At 44.5% G+C, this 26,131-nt stretch overlaps 2 protein-coding genes across 12 annotated transcripts in view; one reads left to right on the top strand and one right to left on the bottom strand.

Moving 5' to 3' along the window:
* DCAF17 (DDB1 and CUL4 associated factor 17) overlaps nucleotides 1-206 on the bottom strand; it is a 49,309-nt gene extending 49,103 nt beyond the window's left edge. For all 3 annotated transcript variants that reach the window (XM_017342924.3, XM_070070703.1, XM_002712280.5), the window contains exon 1: nucleotides 73-206. In XM_017342924.3, the coding sequence (XP_017198413.1) occupies nucleotides 73-198 (126 nt within the window). In that variant the 5' untranslated portion in view covers nucleotides 199-206. The remainder of the gene's footprint in view (nucleotides 1-72) is intronic.
* The window catches only part of METTL8 (methyltransferase 8, tRNA N3-cytidine), a 119,484-nt gene continuing 93,501 nt past the window's right edge, over nucleotides 149-26,131 (top strand). For 2 of the 9 annotated variants that reach the window (XM_070070704.1, XM_051848528.2), the window contains exons 1-2: nucleotides 149-238; nucleotides 1,372-1,429. In XM_070070704.1, the coding sequence (XP_069926805.1) occupies nucleotides 211-238; nucleotides 1,372-1,429 (86 nt within the window). In that variant the 5' untranslated portion in view covers nucleotides 149-210. Of the gene's footprint in view, nucleotides 239-607; nucleotides 903-1,291; nucleotides 1,430-26,131 lie in introns of those variants that run through there. The other 7 variants (XM_008258730.4, XM_051848529.2, XM_008258731.4 and 4 more) reach the window with 5 other exon arrangements.

Here is a 26,131-nt window from a genome sequence, read left to right on the forward strand (position 1 = left end):
AATGCTGCACCCCAACCAGAGGCCTGCCCGCCAGGCGCCCCGCTGCCCGCCGTCAGGCCCCCAGCCGGTCACCTGGCACACCAGCGCCCGCAGGATGCCCAGGTTCGTCCTCTGCACCACGCCTGCATCACGCGAGAAGAAGCCCAGCGCCCGGCGACTCAGCCGGCTGCAGACGTTAGGCTTCCGGGTGGGGCCCATGGGGCTGGCCCGATGGAAGAGGGGCGCGCCCCTCACACCGGTGAGAGGCAGGAGTCGCTACCTCCAAACCTGGAGGCCCCAACTTTCCTGGTGGAGCCCAAGAAAAGCGGGCACGGGGGAGTGGACAGGAGGCACAAGGCCGGAGACGCCCCAGTGCTAAAGAAGAACGAAGGAGAAAGGGGGGGGGGGGTGCGGCTTGCCCACTCAGAAGCACTCGGGCTGCGAACTACCCGACGCCCCTACACAGCGCAACCTGCCGCAGCAGCTCTGTAGTTGGGAAATGTAGTTCTTAGAACAATCTGGCGGCTTCCTAGAACTACAATTCCCATTAGGCTACGGGGCACGCGTGTTTGCCGCGGCCCCGCCCCCAACGCGCCTAGGCCCTGCCTCTAACCTGTCCCAACCTTGGCGCCTCCTGGCTTCGCTCTGCCCCGCCTCCTCCGGTCTAGCCGCGGCTGCCCTGGGGGACTGGCGGGCCTTTCCGGGTCTGCGCTCTGCGCGACGGGGCGAATCCCGGGGCTTGGTGCTGCCGCCTCCTGGTCTCCGCTGCTTTCGCGCTTCCTGAACTCAGTGATCGGTTCTTTACCGCCCTGGTACCCTCACGCCTCTCAGCCTTTCGCTCTGGGAGGCTCTGACCAGGTCCCCCGAAGGGCCCTGTGTCGACTGCGACCCCCCTCTCCCCTAAACGGGGTCAGGTGCTAAAGGTACGCCCCCACGACTTTCCTGCAGCCGCACGTTGCACGCTGTGGGTGAGGCTGACTGTTGAACGTTTGAGGGCATAAACACGGCTCTGGTCAGTGGTGGAAGATGCCGCCTCTCCCAGCAAACTAGGATAGGGTTACCCTTTCCCAGAGGCTGGCTCTTCTGTGGCCTGTGGGGAGACTGCCTGGTTTGGGGATAATTGCTGCAATTTCCTTCCCCTCGATTCCTTTCCTTACGGGGAATAAAATATGAAATACTTATATTCTTACTGGACTGCCTAAGACGTTCCGCGTTGACGTCTCCAAGTGAAGGAAAACTTTGTTAAGCACCAGCCCTGCTGGTGTGTTCCCAGTTCCCAGTACCCTAAAAAATGTCGATACCCATGTGCCAGGTGTGTCCCATTGCTGTGCCGCGAGCCCTTGAGGATGGTGTCTGTGTGAACCACGTGGACTTGGTGTCTCTTGTCCACAGGTGCTCAGTGGAAGCGAGGGATTGCCTCTGAGTGTCAGAGCAGAAACTACAACACTTGGTGAGTGCCTTGAGTCACAATTTGTTTCCTACAAACTTGCGTTATCTCCTTTTTACCTTACTGAGTTTCCTTGGGAGCCTGGGTTTTTGCTGATTTTGTGATGACCTATTTACAGCTCAGGGTGGAGTGCTTTGTATATTTTTAGAGGGTGCTATAATAGTTCATCTGGAATTCACGAATGCAGCTGTCACTGAGAAAGCGGGAACCCAGAAAAGATAACTGGGTTTCCTTGGGCAGAAATGAAATTCTAACCATTGCTGAGCTGATCTTGGCATTTCTCTCTTCTCCTTCCTCTTGGCCACCCTCACTCTGTCTTCCTGTGGCCTTTAGCTCACCTCCAAGTCACCCAAGGAAGAGTTCTCCTGTGTGCCCCACTTTCTCACCAGCAGCCTAATTCCTTTTGATGCTAACTCTTACGCATCTCATCTGGGAAACTTGGTGCCCTCCCCACTGCTGTCAGAGTGATTGTTCTAAAGCACAGAGCTGTCATTTGCCTGTTACAGCCTTGCAGTAGCTTCCAATCACCCATAGCAGAATTTCTGAAGCCAGCTGAGGAGGTAGGCAGGATCTTCCATTGTTAATTTAAAACATTTCACTCGCTGCCTCATAAAAAGAGGTGGAGAGCATCCTGTTCCTATTTGCACACAGAAAAAAACAAGCATTTTTGTGGGGAGCAGCCGGACTAGACTGAGTTACTGGAATTAAGACTTATTCTATGCATCTGCTCTCCCACAATATGGCGCTGGGAGAGAAGTAAACAGCTTCCGCACAGCTGCCTCCAGTTCAACTAATAAACTGTAGGACTTGCTCCTGATTGGAGGAGAGCAGCGTACTCGGCGTGTGGGCAGCCGAGTTAGGATTGGCGGAGGAGGACTATAAAGGAGGAGAGAAACGGCATGCACCGGGAACATCTAAGGGGAACATCTAGCTGAAGGAACACCCGTGCAGCCCCCGAGAAAGCCGGCCGGCGGTGTGCCGCTCCCCTGCGGAAGTGGGGAATGTGGCCAGGGGGAACTGCCCTTCCACGGAGGTGGAAGGGATAGTAGCCAACCCGGGAAGAACCAGCAGCAAACCCGGGGAGGGCCGAGCAGACGAAAAGAACAGCGCAGGGTCCTGTGTCGTTCCTCCACGAAGAGGGGGAGCGACATAATGGTGCCGTGACTCGGATATGAAGCCTAGGCAGGGTTCAGTGTTGCTCCTCCACGAAGAGGGGGAGCGACAATTTTCAGTGTGTGAAATATAATTGTAGGTCTGAACTCCTTGTGTCTTTTATACAGCTGTAACACCTAAACATTTACAGCATTTACAAGCAAAAACTCTAAAATAAATCAATTCAATAAATAAATAAATTCAATAAATTCAAGTGAATACTTAATCACTGTGACCAATGAAGCTGTTTTCTGGACCCAAAGAACTCTGACAGTGAATGTCTCCTGTTCTCCATGACACGCTGTCCTTACAAAAGGGCCTACCCATTTGCCCTTGTTTGGAGAGATTACTCAGTGCCCTGACAACTGCATTCATTCATTCATTCATTCATTCATTATTTATTTATTTATTTGAAAGGCAGAGTTACAGAGAGGCAGAGAGAGAGAGAGAGAGGTGTTCCATCTACTGGTTCACTCCCCAAATGGCATCAATGGCTGGAGCTGCACCAATCTGAAGCCAGGAGCTTGGAGCCTCCTCCAGGTCTCCCACATGGGTGCAGGGGCCAAGCACTTGGGCCATCTTTCACTGCTTTCTCAGGCCATAGCAGAGAGCTGGGTCAGAAGTGGAACAACCAGGACGTGAACCGGCGCCCATATCAGATGCCGGCACTGCAGGTGGCAGCCTCACCTACTATGCCTCAGCACTGGCCCGGCTACTGCATTTAAACCACCACAAAGCCTGCCTTTGTTAATGTGTCATGATGTCATTCAGCCTTTACTTGACAAGTAATATCATTATCATTTACATATAGTAGTCCCCCCTTCTGTCTCATGAACCTGCACCTGTGACAAATGGTACCACAAATTGAGCAGTACTCTCCTAAATACAAATGTATGAACTAGCATCTTGTGGCAGTACTCAGTTAAAAGGGAGCTGGTCATCCAGGTTACCCAGAGAATCCCTTTGTTAACTTTTTCTCATGCTTTTTCTCAAGTTGGAAGTAAAAGATTGCCTAACAAAGTCTTATAGCCTTGAGAGTATATATACCAGCCCTAGGGGTCTGTATAGAGTGGTGTACAGGGCACTCTCTTATTTTTTATTTTTTTATAAAGTGTTATTTATTTATTTGAAAGTCAGAGTTACACAGAGGGAGAAGGAGAGGCAGAGAGAGAGAGAGAGAAGTCTTCCATCCACTGGTTCACTCCCTAATTGGCCCCAATGGCTGGAGCTAGGCCTCTCCGAAGCCAGGAGCCAGGAGCTTCTTCTGGGTCTCCCACGCAAGTTCAGGGGCCCAAGGACTTGAGCCATCCTTTACTGCTTTCCTAGGCCATAGCAGAGAGCTGGATCAGAAGTGGAGCAACCAGAATTCGAACCCGCACCCATATGGGATGCCAGCACCGCAGGTGGTGGCTTTACTCGCTATGCCACAGCGCCGGCCCCAGAGCACTCTGTTATCTTCTCTTGCACATTTTTTACTCTTGTGGTTCTGACATGTTTACCCACTTTCTGAAGCCAATATGTCTTTACACTTTTGTTTCTCTGGAGCTATCTTCACATCCGTCTTGTCTCTATTTTTAAAAATGGTTATTTTATTTGAAAGGGAGAAAGAGAGTGAGTGCTCCCATCCACTCATTCACTCCCCCAAGATCCCCCAACATCCCAGAACTGGGCTGGGCAAAGCTAGGAACTTGGTATTTAATCCAGAGCTCCCATGTGGATGGCAGAGACCCAAGTACTTACCTGCTGCCTCCCAGCGTATGCCCAAGCAGGAAGCTAGGATTTGAACACAGGCACTCTGAAGTGGGATATGGGCACACTTACTTCTACAAAACGTGCCTGCCCTTCTCATCTATTTTTTTAAAGATTTATTTATTTATTTGAAAGTCAGAGTTACACAGAGAGAGGAGAGGCAGAGAGAGAGAAAGGTCTTCCATCCACTGGTTCACTCTTCAGATGGCTGCAATGGCCAGAGCTGCACCTATCCAAAGCCAGGAGCTAGGAGCTTCTTCCAGATCTCCCACACGAGTGCTGGGGCCCAAGGACTTGGGCCATCTTATTCTGCTTTCCCAGGCCATAGCAGAGAGCTGGATCAGAAGTAGAGCAGCTGGGACTCAAACTGGTACCTGTATGGGATGCCAGCACTGCAGGCAGTGGTTTTACCCACTATGCCACAGTGCCAGCCCTGTCTCATCTATTTTTTATCAAGATGTATCCCAGGTATCAGGTCCACCTGAACCCTTTTCCTGTTCAGTAGCTTGCCTCATCTGTGGTTCTGCATATGATTGTGGCACTATATTAGAATTATCATTTGTCTGTCTTCCCAACTGAGCATTCTGCCTCCTTAGTACATTCCCAAAATGTGGTTGATGCATAAGTATGTTGAATGAATGAATGGACTATAAAAGCAGTGTGCTTACGTAGAGTCTGTTATAGGAAGCTAAGTACTTTCAGCATCCATGCAGATTGTCTCCCCTTCTTTAATTCAATGGGAAACCACAGTTTTAATAGGAAGATAACTTTCAAACAACTTAAATCCCCAAGGGTTCTGCCTTTAAAGTAGGTATTTACCATTTGTTGAAGGTTAAAGTGGCACGAACAGATACAGTTTATATTTGGGAAATGACTTCTCTTGGTTTTGGGCTTAGAACAAACATTCGTTCTCCCGCTTATTTTTTTTTCCCATTCTTTGTCTATGTTATGTTTACAGACTACTTAACCACCCTAGCCATATTTTAAAGACAAGGGAGAGGAAATATGAACTCAGAAGTTAATAAATGTGTTTTTATACATATACTTTTTTAAAACAAGCACAGTATAACTAAATAAATATCTAAAACACTCAGGTTATTAAATTTTTTTTTTTGACAGGCAGAGTTAGAAAGAGACAGAGAGAAAGGTCTTCCTTTTCTGTTGGTTCACCCCCCAAATGGCTGCTAAGGTCGGCGCACTGCAGCCGGCGCACTGCGCCGATCTGAAGCCAGGAGCCAGGTGCTTCCTCCTGGTCTCCCATGCGGGTGCAGGGCCCAAGCACTTGGGCCATCCTCCACTGCCTTCCTGAGCCACAGCAGAGAGCTGGACTGGAAGAGGAGCAAGTGGGACAGAACCCGGCACCCCAACTGGGACTAGAACCTGGGGTTCCGGCGCCGCAGGTGGAGGATTAGCCAAGTGAGCTGCGGCACTGGCCTCAGGTTATTAAATTTAAACCTTTATTCAGAGACAAAAAATTCTGACTAAAGCCATAGACCCTCATTCATTCAACATGTAATTATTTTTCATCCAAAGCATGCTTGGAATTAATTTTATAAAGCAGTGAGGACTATAGACAAGGTCCCTACATGTGCAAAGAGGTGGATAATAAATAAATAGGTGAAAAATAAGATTTTCAGGAAGATAAGTGCCATGAAGAAAATAAACAGGGTGATATACTTAGTCTGATTGGGAGGCCTGCTTTAGCCAGGGTGGCCCAGGAAGGCCACTGTTAAGAGGGGCTTTGAAGCCACACCCTGAAAGACAAGGAGTAGCTCACCTGTGAAGATGTAAGGTACTCAGAAAAGTGGGGGTCCTGAGGCCAGTGTTGTGGCACAGCAGATTAAGCCACTGCCTGCAATGTGGACATCCCATATGGGCACTGCTTCGAGTTCCAGCTGCTCCACTTCTGGTCCAGCTCACTGACAATGTTCTTGGGAAAGCAGCTAAAGATGGCCAGCTGCTTGGGCCCCTGCCACCCACGTGGGAGACCCAGATGGAGTTCCAAGCTCCTGGCTTTGGCCAGGTTGTTGTGGCTATGTAGAAAGTGAACCAATGGATAGAAGATCTCTGTATCTCTGTCTCTGTTTCTTCATCTCTCTCTCTCTCTCTCTCTCTTTTTTTGTAAGACAGTTACAGAGTGAGAAGGGTAGACAGAGAGAGAATCTTCTATCCACTGCTTCACTCCCCAAATTTCTGCAATGGCTGGGACTAGGTCAGGCTGAAGCCAGGACCCCAAAGATTCTTTAAGGTCTCCCACATGCGTGCAGGGGCCCAAGTACTTGGGCCATCCTCCACTGCTTTCCCATGTGCATTAGCAGGGAGCTGACTTGGAAGTGGAGCAGTTACATCTTGAACCAGCACTCATGGGATGCCAGCATCAGAGGTGGAGGCTTAACCTGCTGTGTCACAGTTCTAATCCCTTATCATGAAACTTTGGGAAGTATCTTCTCCCAATTTGTGGCCTGTTTGATACTGTAAGAAAAAAAAAAATATGGGGGGGCTGTTAATTTAAATGTGATAAAATTAATCAGTATTCTCTTTTATTGTTAGATCTTTTTGATTCTTTTTTAAGAAACCATTAACCGGGGGTGGGATGGGGGAAGAAATAGAAAAAAGAAACCATTAACCCGAGGTCATTTTTTTTCTAAAAGCTTTAACTTTCCTAACTATATTTTTGCTAGTGTTTTAAAATCCAATTGTCTAATTTAGCAACCTCACCAAACTTATAAAGGGAACACATCTAATATTTTACTTACCATTGAGGATGACATTGTAGGTTTGTGGCAGCTACCCTCTATCAAGTTAATGAATGTCTCTTCAATTAACATTTGCTAAAAAGTTTTATGTAATTAATTTTTAATCTTGAATGGATGTTGAAGTTTATCCAATGCTTTCTGTATGTCTGCTGAGATGATACTATGGTTTCTTTTCCTTCAATCTCATGAAGTGGTAAATAACATGTCTTCTTTTTTTTTTTTTTTTAAAGATTTTGTTTATTTATTTGAGAGGTAGAGTTACATATAGTGAGAGAGAGAGAGAGAAAGGTCTTCCATTCACTCCCCAAATGGCTGCAATGGCCGGAGCTGTGCCGACCCCAAGCCAGGAGCCAGGAGCTTCTTCTGGGCCTCCCACACAGTTGCAAGGGCCCAATGATTTGGGCCATTTCCCACTGCTTTCCCAGGCCATAGCAGAGAGCTGGATTGGAAGTGGAACAGCTGGGACTTGAACTGGGGTCCATATGGGATGCTGGCGCCATAGACAAAGGATTAACCTACAGTGCCACAGTGCCAGCCCCCATAAATATATCTTCTAACACAAGCGAGAATTGATGCATTTTTGTGGCATCCTTTGTTGTTTGTGAGTCTGGACTTTGGGCAGATTCTGGCTGGGCACTCGTCAGCTCTAGACTTTTGCGGACGTTTCGTGTTTGTGGATTTCTCCTTTCTTGCTGGCTCAGTGATATATTTAACAAGATTGATTTTTTTAATGATTTATTTATTTGAAAGGGTTACAGAAAAGGAGATGCAGGGGCAAAGGGAGAGAAAGATAGAGAGAGAGAGAGACAAAAAGATAAACACACAGAACTTCCATACACTGGTTTATTCCCAAGATGGTGCAGTGGCCAGGGCTGGGCCAGGCCGAAGTCAGGAGCCAGGAACTTTTTCCGGGTCTGCTGCATGGAGACACACAGAGGCCCAACAACTTGGGCCATCTTCTGCTGCTTTTCCAGGCCCATTATCAGGGAGCTGAATTGGAAGTGGAACAGCCAGGACTTGAACAGGTGCCCATATTTCCGAAATGCCTTTACTGAGGTGGTAGCTTTACCCACTACGCCACAGCACCGGCCTCTTAACAAGATGTTTTTAAAAGTTTGTTTTATCTGGCCTTTATGTGAAGTTGTATAACAGAAATGTTTTGGGGTTGTTACATACACCAATTTTCAGAACTAGAATTCTGCTTTTTCATATTTTAATCTAATTGCTTTCATTTATATAAGATATGGTTTAAATGGCCCCTTACCACCATTTTGCCTTTTCTTCTTCTTGTCTCTCAACACAACCATCCCTCCTCCCTGCTGAAAAGAATGGAGAATTGTATACAGAAAGAACATCGTTCTAAGAGCCAAAAGGCACAGATTCTAGGCCTGGCATAACCACATACAGAGATCTTGACCAAACCACCCACTTTATCTGACTTCCATCAGTCATCTGTGAAATGGGAAAGTTCAGGATTGAAGCTCAAAACAAAAATGAAAACACCCTTGGAGGCAGCAGGTGATGGCTCAGTAGTTGGGTTTCTGCCGCCTATGTGGGAAACCTAGATTGAGTCCCAGGCTCTTGGCTTCCACCTGGCCCAGCCCCATCTATTGCAGGCATTTGGAGAATGAACCAGCAGATGGGAGATCTTTCTGGTTTCTCCTTTTCAAATATGATTAAAGAAATAAATTTTGAAAAATGAAAACACAATGATGGGTGTATGTCAAAGGTTATAGGAGCCCACTGAAAGAGCTGCCATAGCCAAAGCCAGAAGAATTTCAGCAATAAGTCATATTAAATTATAACCTTAAGTTTAAAATAAATAGTCATGGTTCATACTGATATAAACAAATGATTGAGAAAATTAATAGAAAAGAAACAAAAAATATAGAGAAGAGACAAATCTGATTAAAAAAAAACCATGATTTTATATAGATCCCCCCCCACACACACACACACAGATGGGGTACTCCCTACTTCTGTGTGGGCTCCTTGGAAGCGTACAGTATGGAGAAGGGAGGGGGAGGAGTAACCGTAGGGTGGAGAAACATCTCAAACACCATGTCTACTAGGTTAGCATCAACAGTGACAAGTCCTGTTGATAGCAGGTACCCTTGGTATGTGATGTGATTAAAAGCAGTATTCTCTGGGGTGGGTTCTTGGCACAGTGGTTGAGATGCCACTTGGAGCACCCACATCCCATATTGGGTTCAAGTCCCAGCTACACTCCTGATTACAGTTTCCTGCTGGTGCACACCCTGGGACGCATTAAGTAATTCAAGTAGTTGAGTCCATGCTACCCACATGGGAACCTTGGCTTAAGTTCTGGCTCCTGACTTCAGCCTGATTCAGTCTTGGCTGTGAGGATGTTTGGGGAGTGAACTAGTAGTTGGGGGATCTCTCTCTGTCTAAATGTGCCTTTCAAATAAATAAAATAAATAAATAAAAATTAAAAGAATAGCACTCTGTGGTTTTCCTCCATAAACCTATAGCCTTAATCTAATCATTAAAAAAATCTGATTTTTAAAGAATTTATTTTATTTATTTGACTGGCAGAGTTACAGAGACAAAGGAAGAGACACACACAGAGAGAGGCCTTCCATCTGTTGGTTCAGGCCTCAAATGCTTGCAGTGTCTAGGAGTGGGCCTGGCAGAAGCCAGGAGCCTGGAAGGCCATCCAGATCCCCCATGTAGGGTCAGGGCCCCTAGCATTTGAGCCATCTTCCGCTGCTTTCCCAGACCCATTAATAGGGGGCTGGGTTAGAAATGAAGTAGATGGGACTCAAACTGGCACTCATGGAATGCCAGTTTTGCAGATGGCAGTTTAATCCACTGGGCCAAATGCCAGTCCTTGATAAGTATTAATTGAAGGACAATCTACAAGATACTTGACCAGTGTTCCTCAAAACAGCCAAGGTCCTCAAAGACCAGGGAAGGCTGAGACCCTGGAAAAAGCAAGAGAAGCCCAAGGCAACACATTGACCAAATGCCCTGTGATGTTTTAGGTGAGATCTTGGCAGAGAAAGAAGGATATTGGATAAAAATCAAGAAAACTTGAATAAAATATGGGTTTAAGTTGATAATAATGTGTTACTATTGGTTTGTTATAAAAAAAAAAAAACCAAGATTTTAATAGTAGGAAAACCTGTCGGATACGTGGAAACTCTACTATCTGCAACTTTTCTATAAGTCTAAAACTGCTCAGAAATTAAACGTTTGCTTTACAAATGTGGTAAGAACTTGGTAGACACCAGTGCATAGAGGCAGCACAGCTGAGTAGTGAAGAAGATGAGCTCAGGTATCAGCCAGCCTGGGTTCATGTCTCTGCCTCCCCATTAACTAGCTGTGCGAATTCACCTGGATACCTAAGTAACTGGAATTACTCTGTGCCTGAATGTCCTTATCTGTTACATGGATTCTTGGGAGAGCTAGATGAATTAATTTATGTCCAGGACTTAGGGTCAAGTCTATCACAGAGCAAATGCTATTATAATTGTTTGGCCCCATTCATTGTGACTACTTTGCTCTTTAGTTTGGGGGATCTCTGTTTTTATAGCTTAATTTCACTGCCTGTCTTTTTTTCTTTCAGCCTCATTTTTTTTGCTAGTCACTCAACAAAGCAGTATCTATAGAGCTTTGTTCTCGAGGGGGAAATCATCAGGATTGTAAAGATTCAGAGGCTGCTGTTGTGGCGCAGTAGGTTCAGTGACCGTGTGTGACATATGTGTGCCAGTTCGAGTCTTGGTTGCTCTGCTGATCCAGCTCCCTGCTGATGCATCAGGGAAAGGAATAGAAGATGGCCTAAGTGCTTGGGCCCCTGCCAGTTATGTGGGAGACCTGGATGGAGTTCCTGGCTTCTGGCTTCTGCCTGGCCCAGTTCCGGCTGTCGTAGCCATCTGGGGGAATGAACTAGTGGATGAAAGATCTCTCTTTCTCACTCTCTCTGTGTAACATTTCCTCTCAAATAAATAGATCTTAAAAAAAATTATAATGATTCAGAGAAAGCAGGGCCTGACCATAAGAACTCCTAGCCCAGTTTCGTATGTAAGATGGACTGAGTGATAGGACCTACTTTTTTTTTTTTTTTTTTTTTTTTTGAAAGGCAGAGTTCCAGAGAGGGGGAAAAACAGAGAGAGGTCTTCTATCTGATGGTTCAGTCCCCCAAGTGGCTGCAATGGCCAGGGTTTGGGCCAGGGCAAAGCCAGGAGCCAGGAGCTTCTTCCTGGTCTCCCATGCGGGTACAGGGGCCCAAGAATTTGAGCCATCCTCTACTGCTTTCCTACGTGCATTAGTAGGGAGCTGGATTGGAATTGGAATAGCTGGAAATCAAACCAGTGCTACAGCAGTGGCTTAATCCACTACGCCACAGAGCCAGCCCCAGGACCTACTTTTTATGGGCATAGATAAGTGACACTCAGAAACGTTGACGTTTATTTGGTTTGTGATAGATTCTTTATTAAGATGTCCACTTCTGTTAAACTGATAATTCTACTGGGAAAAAGTACTACCTTACCCTCAGACGTAGGATGCAGTATTTAAAATTTCAGTGATAATTGAAACAGCACTGGGATTATCTCATAGAAACATACAGTTTAGATCTTTTACCTCACTACCTGAAAAGCAGACCAGCTCACAGTGGACTGAATAGAAGGTGGAATTTGAAATCAGGAGAGCTGCTTGAAGAGTGGGCTCTTGTCACTCTTTGACCAAGCAACTCATGTTACCTGTTTGAGCCTTAGCTCCTGCATCGGTAAAATGGTGAGAACAGTAGTACTTGTCCTGTGTTCCTCCCTCCATTACAGGATGTTGTGAGGATTGGGTGTACAGACAAATAGGAGAGTTTTTTGTATGTTGTAAATCCTATACAAATGTTTATCTGCTATAATGCTTCCCTGGTTTTCTACCAGAGTCAACCCTAACAGTACTTGAAAGTCATCTGGACACCTTTATTAATAATTAATAAGGTGGGGGCCGGTGCCGTGGTACACTAGGTTAGTCCTCCGACTGTGGCGCTGGCATCCCATATGGGCGCCGGATTCTAGTCCCAGTTGCTCCTCTTCCAGTCCAGCTCTCTGCTGTGGCCCAGGAAGGCAGTGGAGAATGGCCCAAGTGCTTGGGCCCCTGCACCCACGTGGGAGACCAGGAAGAAGCACCTGGCTCCTGGCTTCGGATCGACTTCTGACTGTTGCGGCCATTTGGGGAATGAACCAATGGAAGGAAGACCTTTCTCTCTCTCTCTTTCTCTCTCTCTCTCTCTCTCACACACACACACACATTCTGAAACTCTGCCTATCAAATAAATAAATAAAATCTTTTAAAAAATAATTAATTAGGTGAAGCTCAAATGCTTTTGATGGAATATCTTCTCACAGCACATTTGTTTTTATGCTGTTAGTCTTTGGTGTAACCAAGGAAGGCACTCTCCTAGGCTGGAATTGTCTCTTTGGGGCAGCAGTTTGAGGAAATGGCTCCCAATTCTGGGCTACAATTAGTGGCAAGCTGGAAGGTGAACCCCAGTGCTGTGGGAAGTTGCTCCCTCACGTCCTGGGGCGGCACTGACCAGCAGAGGGGGCACTAGCTTTCCAAGGAGCTCGCTTCTGCTTCCGCAGTGAGGCCCGTGGACCTGGCAGAGCCATGGTGTCTGCTGTCTGCCGATTAGCAAGAACTAGCAGTGGAGAGATCCGGGTGCCGCGGAACACGGCTGCCACATGCAGAGAGGGCAGCGGTGATGTCAGGTGGCAGCACAGCAGGTGCCTCCTCGCTGGTGGACAGGAAGGTGCTCCAACCCTGGAGTCTGGCATTCTGCATGGATTATTTGTTTTCCACCTCCTCCTGCTACTGTTCTCCTTTTCTAATATTTTCTGTCTATGTCAGGGTTCTTTGCCTCAGAAAATCGGCATCTGCAATCCTCTGCCTTACCTGGTGGAACGAAGCAGGAGCCTTTTAAGTAACTCTCCCTTGGATGTCATTGGAGCGGAACTAGTTGGGTTCTGAGTTTAGGATTATGTCTGGGTCCATTAACCAAGCTCTGACGGATTCTGTAGCACGTTTTCTCCACTTGAAAGGGTGACCACCAGGAAAGTTTTGAAACCTTTCTAGTGTTACTTGTCACCTACTGCCAGTATCATTTTTCCCCTGTTCCTTCCCTAGTGTTGATCCTCCATCCATGACGATTATATGGAATTTGTATACTTTAATTTTTTTAATGTTTATTTGTTTAAAAGGCAGGGGATAGAGAGAGAGAGAAATATGCACATGCAAGCACACTTCTTCTGTCTGCTGGTTTGCTTCTTAAATACTCTCAACAGCCAGGGTTGAGCCAGGTTGAAGCCAGGAGCCTGGAACTCCACCCAGGTCTCACATGTGGGTGGCAGAGCCCCAGCCCTTGGGCCATCATCTGCTGCCTCCTAGGGTGTAATATTTTTATGTTTTTTGATTATAAATGTAATTTGAGTTTACTTAGAGGAAAAAAACATTTTGAGATATATTAAAAAGAAAATGTAAGGTTCATGTCACCGTTTCAATCAGAGAGAACTATAAATTCTTTGTCTTTGCATGTTTCTTGGTATATATAAATATTTAGACATGAGACCATACTATGGTGTTATTTTGTATCTGACTTTTTTTCTACCTAATACATCATGGGCATATTTCTCTATCAATCAATATAATTTCTAGCAACATTTTAAAAAGCACCACTTTTCATACTACTACTTGTTACTACTTTAGCCAGTCCTCTAAAGGTGAATCTTTAAATTGTTTGCTGTTTTTCAGTAGAACATTGAAACAGTCTGTGACATATCCCTAATATATTGTTCTGATTTTATTATGGAGTTATATGTCTAGAAATAGAATTTTTCATGCTTTTTCTTTTATAATAATAATATGTGTTGCAAAACCCACCTCAGGAAAGGTGGATCAGTTCAGTGTCCCATCCCTTACGTGTTCCTGCACACCACTGATGGCAGTGTCTTGTTTTTGCCAAAATGATAGTGAGAAAATTATTTTACAATTTTTTAAGGATCTATTTACTGGAAAAACAAGTGACAGAGAGGGAGAGACAGAGAGAGAAAGAGATCTTCCACCGGCCAGTTCACTTCCCAAATGGCCACAAAAACTGGCACTGGGCCAGCCAGAACAAGTAGTCAGGAATTCCATCCGGGTCTCCTGGGTGGGTCCCAGGTACTTGGACCATCTTCCACTGCTTTCGCAGGCACATAAACAGGGAGCTGTAATGGAAGTGGAGCAGACAAGACTAAACCCACACTCTGATGTGGGGTGCAAATGTTGCAAATAGTGGCTTAATCTGCTACACCACATCACCTACCTCATATTTTACTACATTTTTTAATGGTGGACTTTCCACTCTCCTGTGACTCCAGAAAATTAATGTTAGGCAGTGATCTGCTTTTTGGTCTCAGGACTCCTTTGATGCTACAAAACTGTGGAGGCTCCAAAAGAGGTTTTTTTTTTTTTTTTTTTTTTTTTTTTTTTATGTGGGTCACAGCTATAGATATTTACTGTATTAGAAACAAAACCTGGCCAGCGCTGCGGCTCAATAGGCTAATCCTCCGCCTGTGGTTCCGGCACTCAGGGTTCTAGTCCCGGTCGGGGTGCCAGATTCTGTCCCGGTTGCCCCTCTTCCAGGCCAGCTCTCTGCTGTGGCCAGGGAGTGCAGTTGAGGATGGCCCAAGTGCTTGGGCCCTGCACCCCATGGGAGACCAGGAGAAGTACCTGGTTCCTGGCTTCGGATCAGCACAGCACCACGGCCGCGGTGGCCATTGGAGGGTGAACCAACGGCAAAGGAAGACCTTTCTCTCTGTCTCTCTCTCTCACTGTCCACTCTGCCTGTCAAAAAAAAAAAAAAAAAAAAAAGATAAAAAAAAAAAAAGGAAGACCTTTCTCTCTGTCTCTCTCACTGTCCACTCTGCCTGTCAAAAAAAAAAAAAAAAAACACTAAGGAAAAAATTATTAAATCATTTAAAAATGTTAGCATGAATAATATTTTATGAAAATATTTTCCAAAAGGAAAAATTTAGAGTGGCATTGCTTTACAATTTTGCAAATCTCTTAATGTCTGTTCTGAGACATTGGTGGGTTCTGAAAGCTGCTTCTGCACTATGATATGCTGTTCTGCTTGATATTTTTGAAGAGTCTGATCTCCCACAGATAAGGAGGGGAGAGATGCTTCAATAGTCTCTCTCTCTCTCTCTCTTTTTTTTTTTTTTTTTTTTTTTGACAGACAGAGTTAGACAGTGAGAGAGAGAGACAGAGAGAAAGGTCTTCTTTCTGATGGTTCACCCCCAAATGGCTACTATGGCCGGAGTGCTGCGCTGATCCAAAGCCAGTAGCCAGGCGCCTCCTCCTGGTCTCCCATGCGGGTGCAGGGCCCAAGCACCTGGGCCATCCTCCACTGCACTCCTGGGCCACAGCAGAGAGCTGGATTGGAAGAGGAGCAACCGGGACAGAACCAGTGCCCCAACCGGGACTAGAACCCGGGGTGCCAGCGCCGCAGGCGGAGGATTAGTCAAGTGACTCGTGGTGCTGGCCTTAATAGTCTCTTAGAATGAGTACTTTGATACTCTATCAAATCCCAACAAGGTTAGTTTCTCCTTTTTTTTTAAAAAAAAAAAAAAAAAAGATTTATTTATTTTGAAGGGCAAAGTTACAGAGGGGGTGGACGGAGAGAGAGAGTGAGATCTTGCACCTGCTGGTTCACTTTCCAAATGATCACTAGGGCCAGAGCTGGGCCCATTCAGAGCCAGGAGCCAGGAGCTTCATATGTGTCTCCCACATAGGTGGTAGGGGCCCAGACACTTGGGCCATCTTCCACTGCTTTCCCAGGCTGTTAGCAGGGAGCTGGATCGGAAGTGGAGCAGCTGGGATTTGAACAGGTGTCCATATGGGATGCTGGTGCTTCAAGCAGAGGCTTTACCGGCTACACCATGGTACTGGCCCCTATGGGCAGTTTCTTAAAGGTTAATTGCCATGAGAAATGTGAAAGCTGATGGGTGAACTCTTCATTGTCTGCTACATTAAAATCCATTGGTCTGTCTCACACTCTAAATTTATCTTTCATTCACACATGTGTTTGAAAACACAACTCGCTCACTGGTTTGTGCAGGACTCCCACATGTTGACACGTTTCATTATATGATATCAAAAATGCCCCATTGTCACCTGAATGGTGTTTAAGCACTAGAAAGCTGTTAAGCTCACAGTAGTAAACAAGTTTTCCAGAATTCTGATTTTGCTTAAAAGCTTAAATTTTATCTAATGCAACAAATGGTGTCAGTTGTTTTCGTGACAGACTTAACTTTGTTTATTTTTTAAGAGACCAAAATAAAAAATGGTGCACCATGACAACGATTTTTATTGCTTCATCAAGGAAGTGTCTTAAGTGATAGTGGCTTTTTCTCTTTATTCTGTGTGTCATTGACAAAGAAGACAGAGCTCTTTGGTTCAGTGTGATTCAGTGTGAGCTGCTGGCACTTTGACTCACTGTGTACCGTCAGTGCGCATGTCATGAGAGGAAAAGAAGGCGCATCACCTGTTGATGTTATTATGAAAATCATCCTGACCTTTTGAAGACCCCCCCACCCCGCCTCAAAGCACCTTTGAGCCCCCAGAGATCCTTGGACCATATTCTGAGAACCTCTGTGATAAGGTTAGCATCACAACTCAACTCTACCAGAGTTTTGTCTGGGAGCAGTTTGTAGCCGAATCTTGTGGCCGAATCTGAGGGCAAGTCTGCTGGGGAGCTTTTGAAAGTCTCCTCATTCCTACAAAGAAGTATAATGAAAAATGGTCTTTTTCTTCTTTTGGATGTTGCCAATATCAGTGTGATGGCTGAAACTACTACAACCATTTTTTTAGCTAGCAAAAAGGACCCCTACCTTAGAATGAAGGGGATGCTGTGAAGAACAAGATGGGGAAATGGCAAGAACCTGGATCTTTGATGATTTTGTAGAACTGAACACAAGACCGTACCTGGAATTTCTCCAACCCCCCACCTCCTTATTTTTTTTTTAAGATTTATTTATTTATTTATTTGAGAGGTAGAGTTACAGACAGTGAGAGAGAGAGAGACAGAGAGAAAGGTCTTCCATCTGATGGTTCACCCCCAAAATGGCCGCAACAGCTGGAGCTATGCCGATCCAAAGCCAGGAGCCAGGTGCCTCTTCCTGGTCTCCCACGCGGGTGCAGGGGTCCAAGTACCTGGGCCACAGCAAAGAGCTGGACTAGAAGAGGAGCAACTGGGGCTAGAATCCAGTGCCTACATGGGATGCCGGCGCCACAGTTGGAGGATTAACCTAGTGCGCCATGGCGCCGGGTCCCCCTCCTTATTATTTAAGCCAGTTTGAGGAGTGTCTTCTGTTAACTTGCAGTGCAAATAAATCCAAAAAGACATTTATTATTAGTGTGATGAATGTTTTCAAGTGTCTCATGGCAATTTGTGTTTCTTGTGAATGTTTCCTGACAATAAGCACATTTTCTACTGAGATCATGTCTACTTATTTCCTAAACATTGCTTACTTATTAATAATATTAATATTTTATAGTACTTTGCAGTTATTTCTACCAGTATCATTTCCAATGTATTTTTTCTTGCATTTAAATTCTTTTTCTTTTTATTTATTTAAAACATAGAGTGACAGAGAGTGAGAAGGGAGATCTTTATCTTCTGGTTCACTCCCTAAATGTTTGCCATGACTGGTGCTGGGCCAGGCTGAAGTAGGGAGCCTGGAACTCCATTCTAGTTTCCCACGTGGGTGGCAGGGACTCAAGTACTTGAGCCATCATCTGCTGCCTCCCAGGGTGTGCATTAGCAGGAACCTGGATCTGGGGCTTAAACTTGGCACTCCAGCCTAACCTGCTGCTCTACAATGTCTGCATTTTTTTAAGCAATCTATTTGTCTTTTTTATTGCTTCTTTTTTTTTTTTTTGTAATAGTTTTTGGCTTTAGTATGATGTTTAAATGAGTCTTTTCTTCTTGCTTTTTAGTAAATATTCATTTGATCTGAGCTGAGAGTAAAATGATCACCCCTCCTTTTTCTAGTCCTATTACTAAGATGTAATTTTTTTTACGTTTAAAAGTTTGAATTATCTGGAATTTTTATATGTATGGCTGTCAGAATTTTTTTGCACTAAAATAATCTTACCTTGGGGTGGGCAACAGGCCAGCAGTTAAGATGCTGGTTAAGAGGCTCATGTTTCCTATCAGAGCACCTGGGTTTGATCCCCGCTCTGGCTCCTGACTCCAGCTTTCTACAAATTCAGACCTTGGGAGACAGTGGTAATGGCTGAAGAAATTGGATCCCTGCCGCTTCTGTAGAAGACCTGACTTCAGCCTGGCCCAGCCCTGGTTGTTGTGGGAATTTAGGGAGTGAACCCAGAGATGTGAGATGTCTTCTTTTCTCCCCTCCCCTCCCCTCCCCTCCCCTCCCTTCCCCTCCCTCTCTCTCTCTGCCTCTCAAATAAAAAAGAAAATAACCAAAATAAGCTTACCTTTTAATTTCATTTTCCATGAAATTTTTAAAGTTTCTTTATTGAAAAAAAATGTAATGCTTACTTATTTTCATCCACTTGAAAGGCAGACTGACAGAGAAATAGAGAGACCGAGAGGGAGAGATCTTCTGGTTCACTCCCCAAACGCCTGCAATAGCCACTGCTGGGCCAGACCAATGCCAGGAGCCTAGAACTCCATCCAGGTCTCCCACAGGGGTGTCAGGGGCTCAGGAACTTGAGCCATCATTTGCTCTTCCCAAGAAGCATTAGCAAGAAGCTGGATCCGAAACTAAGTAGCCAGATTTGAACCAGGGACTCTGATATGGAATGAAGCCTGCTGTGCCCAATGCCTTGCCCGATAAATTCCCTCATTTTTTGATGTTAGATATGGGGTAGGAATATAACTTATTTTTCCTAAATGAAAAAAAAACACATTTAAAAAAATACAGTAATTTGAACATGTCAGCTCTAGGTCACTGATTTAAGAGTCAAACTTTCTTACGAATGGAATTCTAATGTATATTTGTACTCTGCATTTTCTATTATGTACCGTTTGCTTTGTCTGGCCTGGCCAGGGCATGCTTGCTGTACCGTCTGGAAGAGCAAGCACACTCTCCCCAGCCACCCTCCCACAACCAGCATCACTCTTTCCCCCTCTAGTATTTTCCTGGCGCTTCCTACATGTTTATTCTTCCAGATGAACTTTTAAATTATTTGTTCAAGTTTCCCAAAAACATTTTTGGAATTTTGATTAGAATTACTTTAATTTTATAGGTGGTTTTGGCGAGAATTTACATTTATACAATAATGAATCCAGAAACCTATGTCTTATCTTCCTATTGCATTTTTTAACCTTTTATTTCAGAATAGTTTTAAATTTACAGAACAAACATTGTAAAGTAGTACAAAGAATTCCCATATTATCTTCCTATTTATTAAAATTGTCTTCCATGTTCTTTTGTAGAGTTGTGTAGCTTTCTTCATAGTGGTTCTGTACATTTCTGGTTAAGTTTTTTCCTAGGCAGTTCGTATTATTTTTGTTGTACTTGTCAAGGGACACTCCTCCCCCCCTATATATTTTCTATTAAAAAAAAGGTTTAAAACATTCAGCTCATATTTCCAGATAGTTTTGGTTTCTTTTTAAAAAAAGTGTTCACTCAGGATACTATCATTTGTGGTATTACAGTATGTACTGTGTGAACTTGATTTATGAGCTATGACTGGTTAAGACTGTTTAAGGAAACAGAATGAATACACCAGAAGCTATTATCTTAATGAATACAATCTTCTAAGCTGGTTATGTTGAGTTTATACATTTATGCCAAGGAGAGAAACTTGCTCTAAAAACAAAGGGTATTTTCCTAAAGCTAAGTTTGCCACCACTGAGGATATGTGAAAGAACAATAGCTTGCTGTGGAGGACATTATCTGGAAATGGAATTTCAGAAATGTTTTGCTATTATTGGAGGAACTAGGAATCTCTTAAAGTGACTTTATTTGAGGGGACAATACTTATTTTGAGGTACAGGTCTGGCTTTTAGTTAAACATTACCTTCTAGACACACTTTATGTTGTCAGGTGGCAAGGAGATGGCTGACAGGTTTTATGTTTTGTTGTTGTTGTTGTTTTAAAAGAAATCATCATTTAATCAGATTGTTTTTGTATTAAATAAGATTCAAGTTGCCCCAGGCAGTACAGATTGGCAGTGTTTCAGCTATTTGGGAAAATGGAATTTGCCAGTTTTCTAAAACCATTTAAAATAAACAAACATATTTCTTTTCTTCCACATTATGGATTTAAAAAGCATGTGTGGACCAGCCTGGTATCTTAATCACTATGTAAAATGTTCCTATAGAAGATGTGATTCTGAACTCTGAACAGCTATTTTACACATGATCTTGGGAATAAAACCTTCCATAGGTTCAAGGTTGCTAAGCTTTCCCTGCATGATGCTTTCCTTGGAGATTAAGAATATAATTAATATCTGAATTATGCTTAAGCAGTTTGCTGTTGCATTATTATTCGTGGGCTTTTCTGAACTATTCTTTTTTAAAAAAATTTATTTATTTGAAAGTCAGAGTTCCAGAGAGAAGGAGAGATAGAGGGAGGGAGAGAGAGAGATCTTTCATCCACACGTTCACTCCTCAGATGGCCGCAATGGCTGGGGCTGGGGTTGGCTGAAGCCAGGAACCAAGAGCTTCTTCCAGTTTTGCCACACAGGTTTTAGGGACTCAAGCACTTGGGACATTTTCCGCTGCCTTTCCCAGGCCATTAGCAGGGAGCTGGATTGGCAGTGAGCAGACAGACTCAAACTGGTGCCCATACTGGATTTCCTTCCCCACTATACCACTACACTGGCCCCAAACTATTCTTAAGATTAGTGAGGGTTTTTATTTTAAGCTTATATAGTTTCCTGGGATAATGTTTATGATGTGTTGCATAAAGAATGCTTATATTGTGGTTTTTCCCTTTGATGGGCAAGGAGTCCCACTTGGTCCAGGTGGCAGTCCTAAGTGTGATCTCTGGCCTGTGCGCTGCAGTTTTCTGGAGGCCCTACTTCCGGTCCTGCCTCATAACTCGCCCATTCACACCAATACTTCCTAGCCTAGGGTGTCTGCTGAGATACCTTCTCTGCTTTGAGTCACTACCATTCCACTCCAGGCTCCTTCCTCTCTCCTTCTCCCTTCTCCTCATCCAAGGAGTCTTTGAGAAAGCTGGAGCTTTCTCCTGAATGCCCTGGCTGGGCTCCTGGACAGTGAGACAGTTTCCCCATCTGTTCTGTGTGTACTTGATCCTCACCCATTGCCATTCACTGGGGGGAAAAGTGGGACATTGGGAAGCTGGTACTTCTTTTCCCTTCCTGTTTGCGGTGTTGCAGTAATGAAAGACTTGATTCTCATTTTCAATTTGACTTGTCCTAATTGACCACTTTGACACCTGATTTTTAGACAATGGGACCTAAGGATGATAGTCCTAATTATTAATGTTATTGGTTTTATTTTCCTTTTCAAGTTTTACGAGGTACCCTTTAAAAATGTTTCTGCAATTCATTGCCGGTCCTTGGCTTTTCATTTGTGATACCCAGTGTAACTTCAATTATCTCTGTTTTACAAGTGAGCCTATAGGCTTAGAGTGACTTTCTCCAAAATAATGAATAAATAATTGGTAGTTGAGCTAAGACTTGAATGGGGGGCTATTTTTAGTTCAGCCCTCTTTCCGCCATACCATCCCACTTGTCACTGGTAATTGTCCCCTGCCTTCTTCGGAAGTTGGAACTACTTAGCTGTTTAAAGTAGGAAGCGTCTCAGTGGAAGGCTTGTTCCTGTGCTTCTCACAAAGCCCGGTGGCAGCTGTAAGGAGAGCCAGCTAACAACAGGTATCATGGATAAAATGATTGTTGAACACTTACCATGTACCTAGCACTGTGCTACATATGCTATCTCCTGGAAGCTTCCCATATTTTGACATAATCGTACTAACCTCATTTTATTGAGGAAATTGAGATTAACAAGTTAAATGTCATGCCAGAGGCTGTCAAACTAAAACAACAGTCAGTAATAGTTAAGTGGTGGAGTCTGGATTCAACTTAGCCCAAATCTTTCACCTCTATGTGTAGTTACTTTCCAAGGAGAATGAGCTGATTTTTCCTTCCTTTGGGTGGTAGAATGTGCTAGAATAAAATCTTTTTTTTTTTTTTAAAATGTATATTCTATCTATTTGAAAGGCAGAGAAAGAGAGACAGCGAGCGAGAGAGAGAGAGGGAGAACACACAAGAGCACATTCCAGATTCTGATTCTCTCTGTAAATGCATCAACAGCCTAATTTGGTCCAGACTGAAGCCAGGAGCCAGGAACTCCATTGGGTCTCCCATGTGGGTGGCAGAAACCAAAGTACTTGGTCCATCATCTGCTTCCTCCCAGGGTGTGCATTAGAAGCAGGAAGCTGGAATTGGGTGCAGAGCTGGGACTCAAACCCAAGCACTCTGATAAGGGATGCAGGTGTCCTAAGTGGCATCTTAACTACTAAGCCACTCACTCATCCCAGAACAGGATCCTCTGATATTTTTCTCAGTGTTGAGAAATAAACCTCCATTTAAAGGGAAAAAAATTCCCAGACCCCTGACTTACCATGTTTTGGGCCAGTGTTAAGCTTCTGCTTACCTTGCTGGCATCCCACATGGGGTGCTGTTTCAAGTCCTGACTGTTCCATTTCTAATCCAGCTCCCTGCTGATGCACCTAGGAAAGCGACAGATGACTACCCAAGTGCTTGGGCCGTACAACCTGTTCAGGGCTCCTGGCTTCAGCCTGGCCTAGCCCCGGCCGTTGCTGTCACTTGGGGAAGTGAACCTGTGGATGGAAGATCTCTCTCTCTCTTCTCTGTCACTCTGCCTATTAAATAAATAAGTGGCTTTTAAAAAGTATTTCTACTATATTGCTTATAAACACAAACCTAGATATAAGCTCCTGATGCTTAGAGCTCTTATTGAACTATAAAATAGACTAGAAATATAACTGCAAAACCAATAAACTCAACAGCATTCCAGTGTGACTGCTAAATGCTGTACCCAAACTAAATTGCAGCCCTCATTTCAGACAGGGTGCTAACCTCAGCACACAGGTTCTTTTGACCGCAGCCCATCTGCACCACTGTGTTCTATGTGTCTTCAATTCCCTCACCTCTTTGCTCTTTCAGAATACTGCAGAATATTTGTACAGTGTGCTGTATACTCAGGTGCATCATTTCCGTCTTACATCTGTGCCTCTGGCTGCCAACAAGATCATAAATGCAAACACAGGCACCAAAATCAAGCAGCAGTTACACGTGTGCTCCTATTGATTTTATTTTTAGATGACTATCATAATCAAAACACAATTTAAAAAATGATCACAGGACCTTAGTTTTAGGAGATGTGCCAAGTGGGGGACTGTTCCTGAAAAGCAAGGGATAGAGTTCTCTTATGATGACCCTCAGAAGATTAAACCGAGGTGGTGGATGGGAGTGAACTGTAGCTTGTGTCAGTGCCAAGTGTTTCTCTGTCATAGTGTTTGTGGCTTGCGGTTTCAGCCACACTGTAAGCGCCTCTCATTCAAAGCAGTGTCCTTATCATTGTTACTGTGTTACTGTGTGAACAAATAAACTCAGAAGCCCTACTCACTAACCTCCTATCTGTCTTCCTGTCCTATTGTTTCTTAAACCCAAACTTCAGCCACATCAATTCTGTCACTGCTGCCCCTCATTCCTTCCACCCTCCTTTCTCCTCTTTATTTTTTTTCTTCAGTCAGCATGGAAAATTCATGGTCATAAGTTACATTTTCCCTCCATTGCACATCCCTAATCACCATTACTTTCTGTACTATAACGCTAGGCCTAGTTTAGATCAAATCATGTATTTTGCCCCTCCCCCAAATACTAGATAGCAGAAGGAATCCATAACTGCTCTGTCAATCAGATCAATTTTGGTTGCAGATAACTGAAAACTCAGACCAGCCTAAATAATTAAGGAATGTATTGGCTCAGTAACTGAAAAATAGAGGTTGAAGGGGTGGGCATTTGGCCAAGCAGTTAAGATGCTAGTTGGGATGCCACATGCCCCACTGGAGTGCCTGGATTCAATCCCTAGCTCTGGGTCTTGACTCCACCTTCCTGCCAGTAGCAGATCCAGGGAGGCAGCAGTGATGGCTCAAGTACTTGGATTCCTGCCACCCGTGTGGGAGACCAGGATTAAGTTCCTATCTCCCAGCTTTGGCCCCGTTGGTCATTGTAGGCATTTGGAGAGCGAACCAGTGGATGGGACTGTCTCTGTCTCTCTGCTGCTCTCTTTGCCCCTCAAATAAATAGATAAAAAAGAAAAGCGGCGGCCAGCGCTGCGGCTCACTAGGCTAATCCTCCACCTGCAGCACCGGCACCCCGAGTTCTAGTCCCGGTTGGGGCACCAGATTCTGTCCCGGTTGCTCTTCTTCCAGTCCTGCTCTCTGCTGTGGCCTGGGAAGGCAGTGGAGGATGGCCCAAGTGCTTGGGCCCTGCACCCGCATGGGAGACCAGGAGGAAGCACCTGGCTCTTGGCTTCGGATTGGTGCAGCACTCTGGCCATAGCGGCCATCTGAGGGGTGAACCAGCGGAAGGAAGACCTTTCTCTCTGTCTCTCTCACTGTCTAACTCTGTCAAAAAAAAAAAAAAAAAAAAAAAAAAAGGCAGCCAGTATTGTGGCATAGTGGTAAAGCTGCCACCTGTGATGCCTGCATCCCATAAGGTCACTGGTTCATGTCCTGGCTGCTCCACTTCCAATCCAGCTCTCTGTTAATGGACTGGGAAAAGCAGCGGAATATGGCCCAAGTGTTTGGGCCCCTGCCACCCATGTGGGAGATCCAGATGAAACTTCTGGCTGCTGGCCTTGGCCTGGTCCAGCACTGGCTGTTGTAGCCATCTAGGGAGTGGATGGAAAATTCTCTCTTTCTCTATAACTCTTTCAAATAAATAAATAAATATTTTTTTAAAAAATTTAAAAGAGAAAAAGATGAGACTGGCTTCAAATGAAATTTTATACAATTACTTAAACAATGGGACCTGACATTTTTATCTTCCCAGTTTTCCTTCCTTATTTTTGGTTTCATCCTAAAGTGGTACCATGCCATCCTGAGGGCAGGCCTACTCGTGGCTCCAAGATGATTCTATGTACTGTATCCCTCACAAATCTATATGTTAAAGCCCCATTCCCGATGTGACTCATTTGGGGACAGATCCTTTATGGAGGTAATAAAGATTGAGTGAGGGACCCTAGTTCAACAGAATTGGTGTCCTTATAAAAGAGGAAAAGGTATCAGAGATCTGTCTGCAGATGTACAGAGGAAAGGCCTTGTGAGTTAATGAGAAAGTGGCCATCTACGAGCTAGGAAGAGAGTCCTCATGAGGAACCAAATGTGCTGGTACCTAGATCAGGAGCTTTCAGCTTCCAGAACTAAGCAAAAGTAAGCTTTTGTTGTTTACGATATTGTTATTGATATTGATGTTTACGAATGATATTTTGTTACGGCAGCTCCAGCTGACTACGTATGTCATATCTTCTAGATTTCTCTTGACTATGACAATTTCTCCGACTTGCCTTGTTTTTTCAGTGACCTTGACAGGTTTGAGAACTGATCACAGATATTTTACAGAATGTCCCTCAGCAAAGATTTGTCTGCTATTTTTCTGAGGTTATGGGATTTGGAGAGGAAGAACACAGGTCAAGTGCCATTCTTATCACATCATGTCAAGAGTACATACTGTTGACATGACCTATTGCTATTGATGTTAACTTTGGTCACAGGCTGAGCAAACGTTTGTCAGATTTCCTTCCTCTCCCCTTTCCACGCTGTCTTCTTCAGAAGGAAGTCACTGTGTGCAGCCCACATGTAAGCAATAAGGTGTCATAGTCCACCTCCTTGTGGGTAGAGCATCTAGAAGCTTTATCTCTTCTCTCCCATTTACTTGTTCAGTCAGTCATTACATCATTATGGACAGGTGGGTATTTATTTTATACTTTGAGTTGTAATGTAAAACT

This window comes from Oryctolagus cuniculus, chromosome 3 (genome assembly GCF_964237555.1).
Source record: "Oryctolagus cuniculus chromosome 3, mOryCun1.1, whole genome shotgun sequence".
NCBI lineage: Eukaryota > Metazoa > Chordata > Mammalia > Lagomorpha > Leporidae > Oryctolagus > Oryctolagus cuniculus.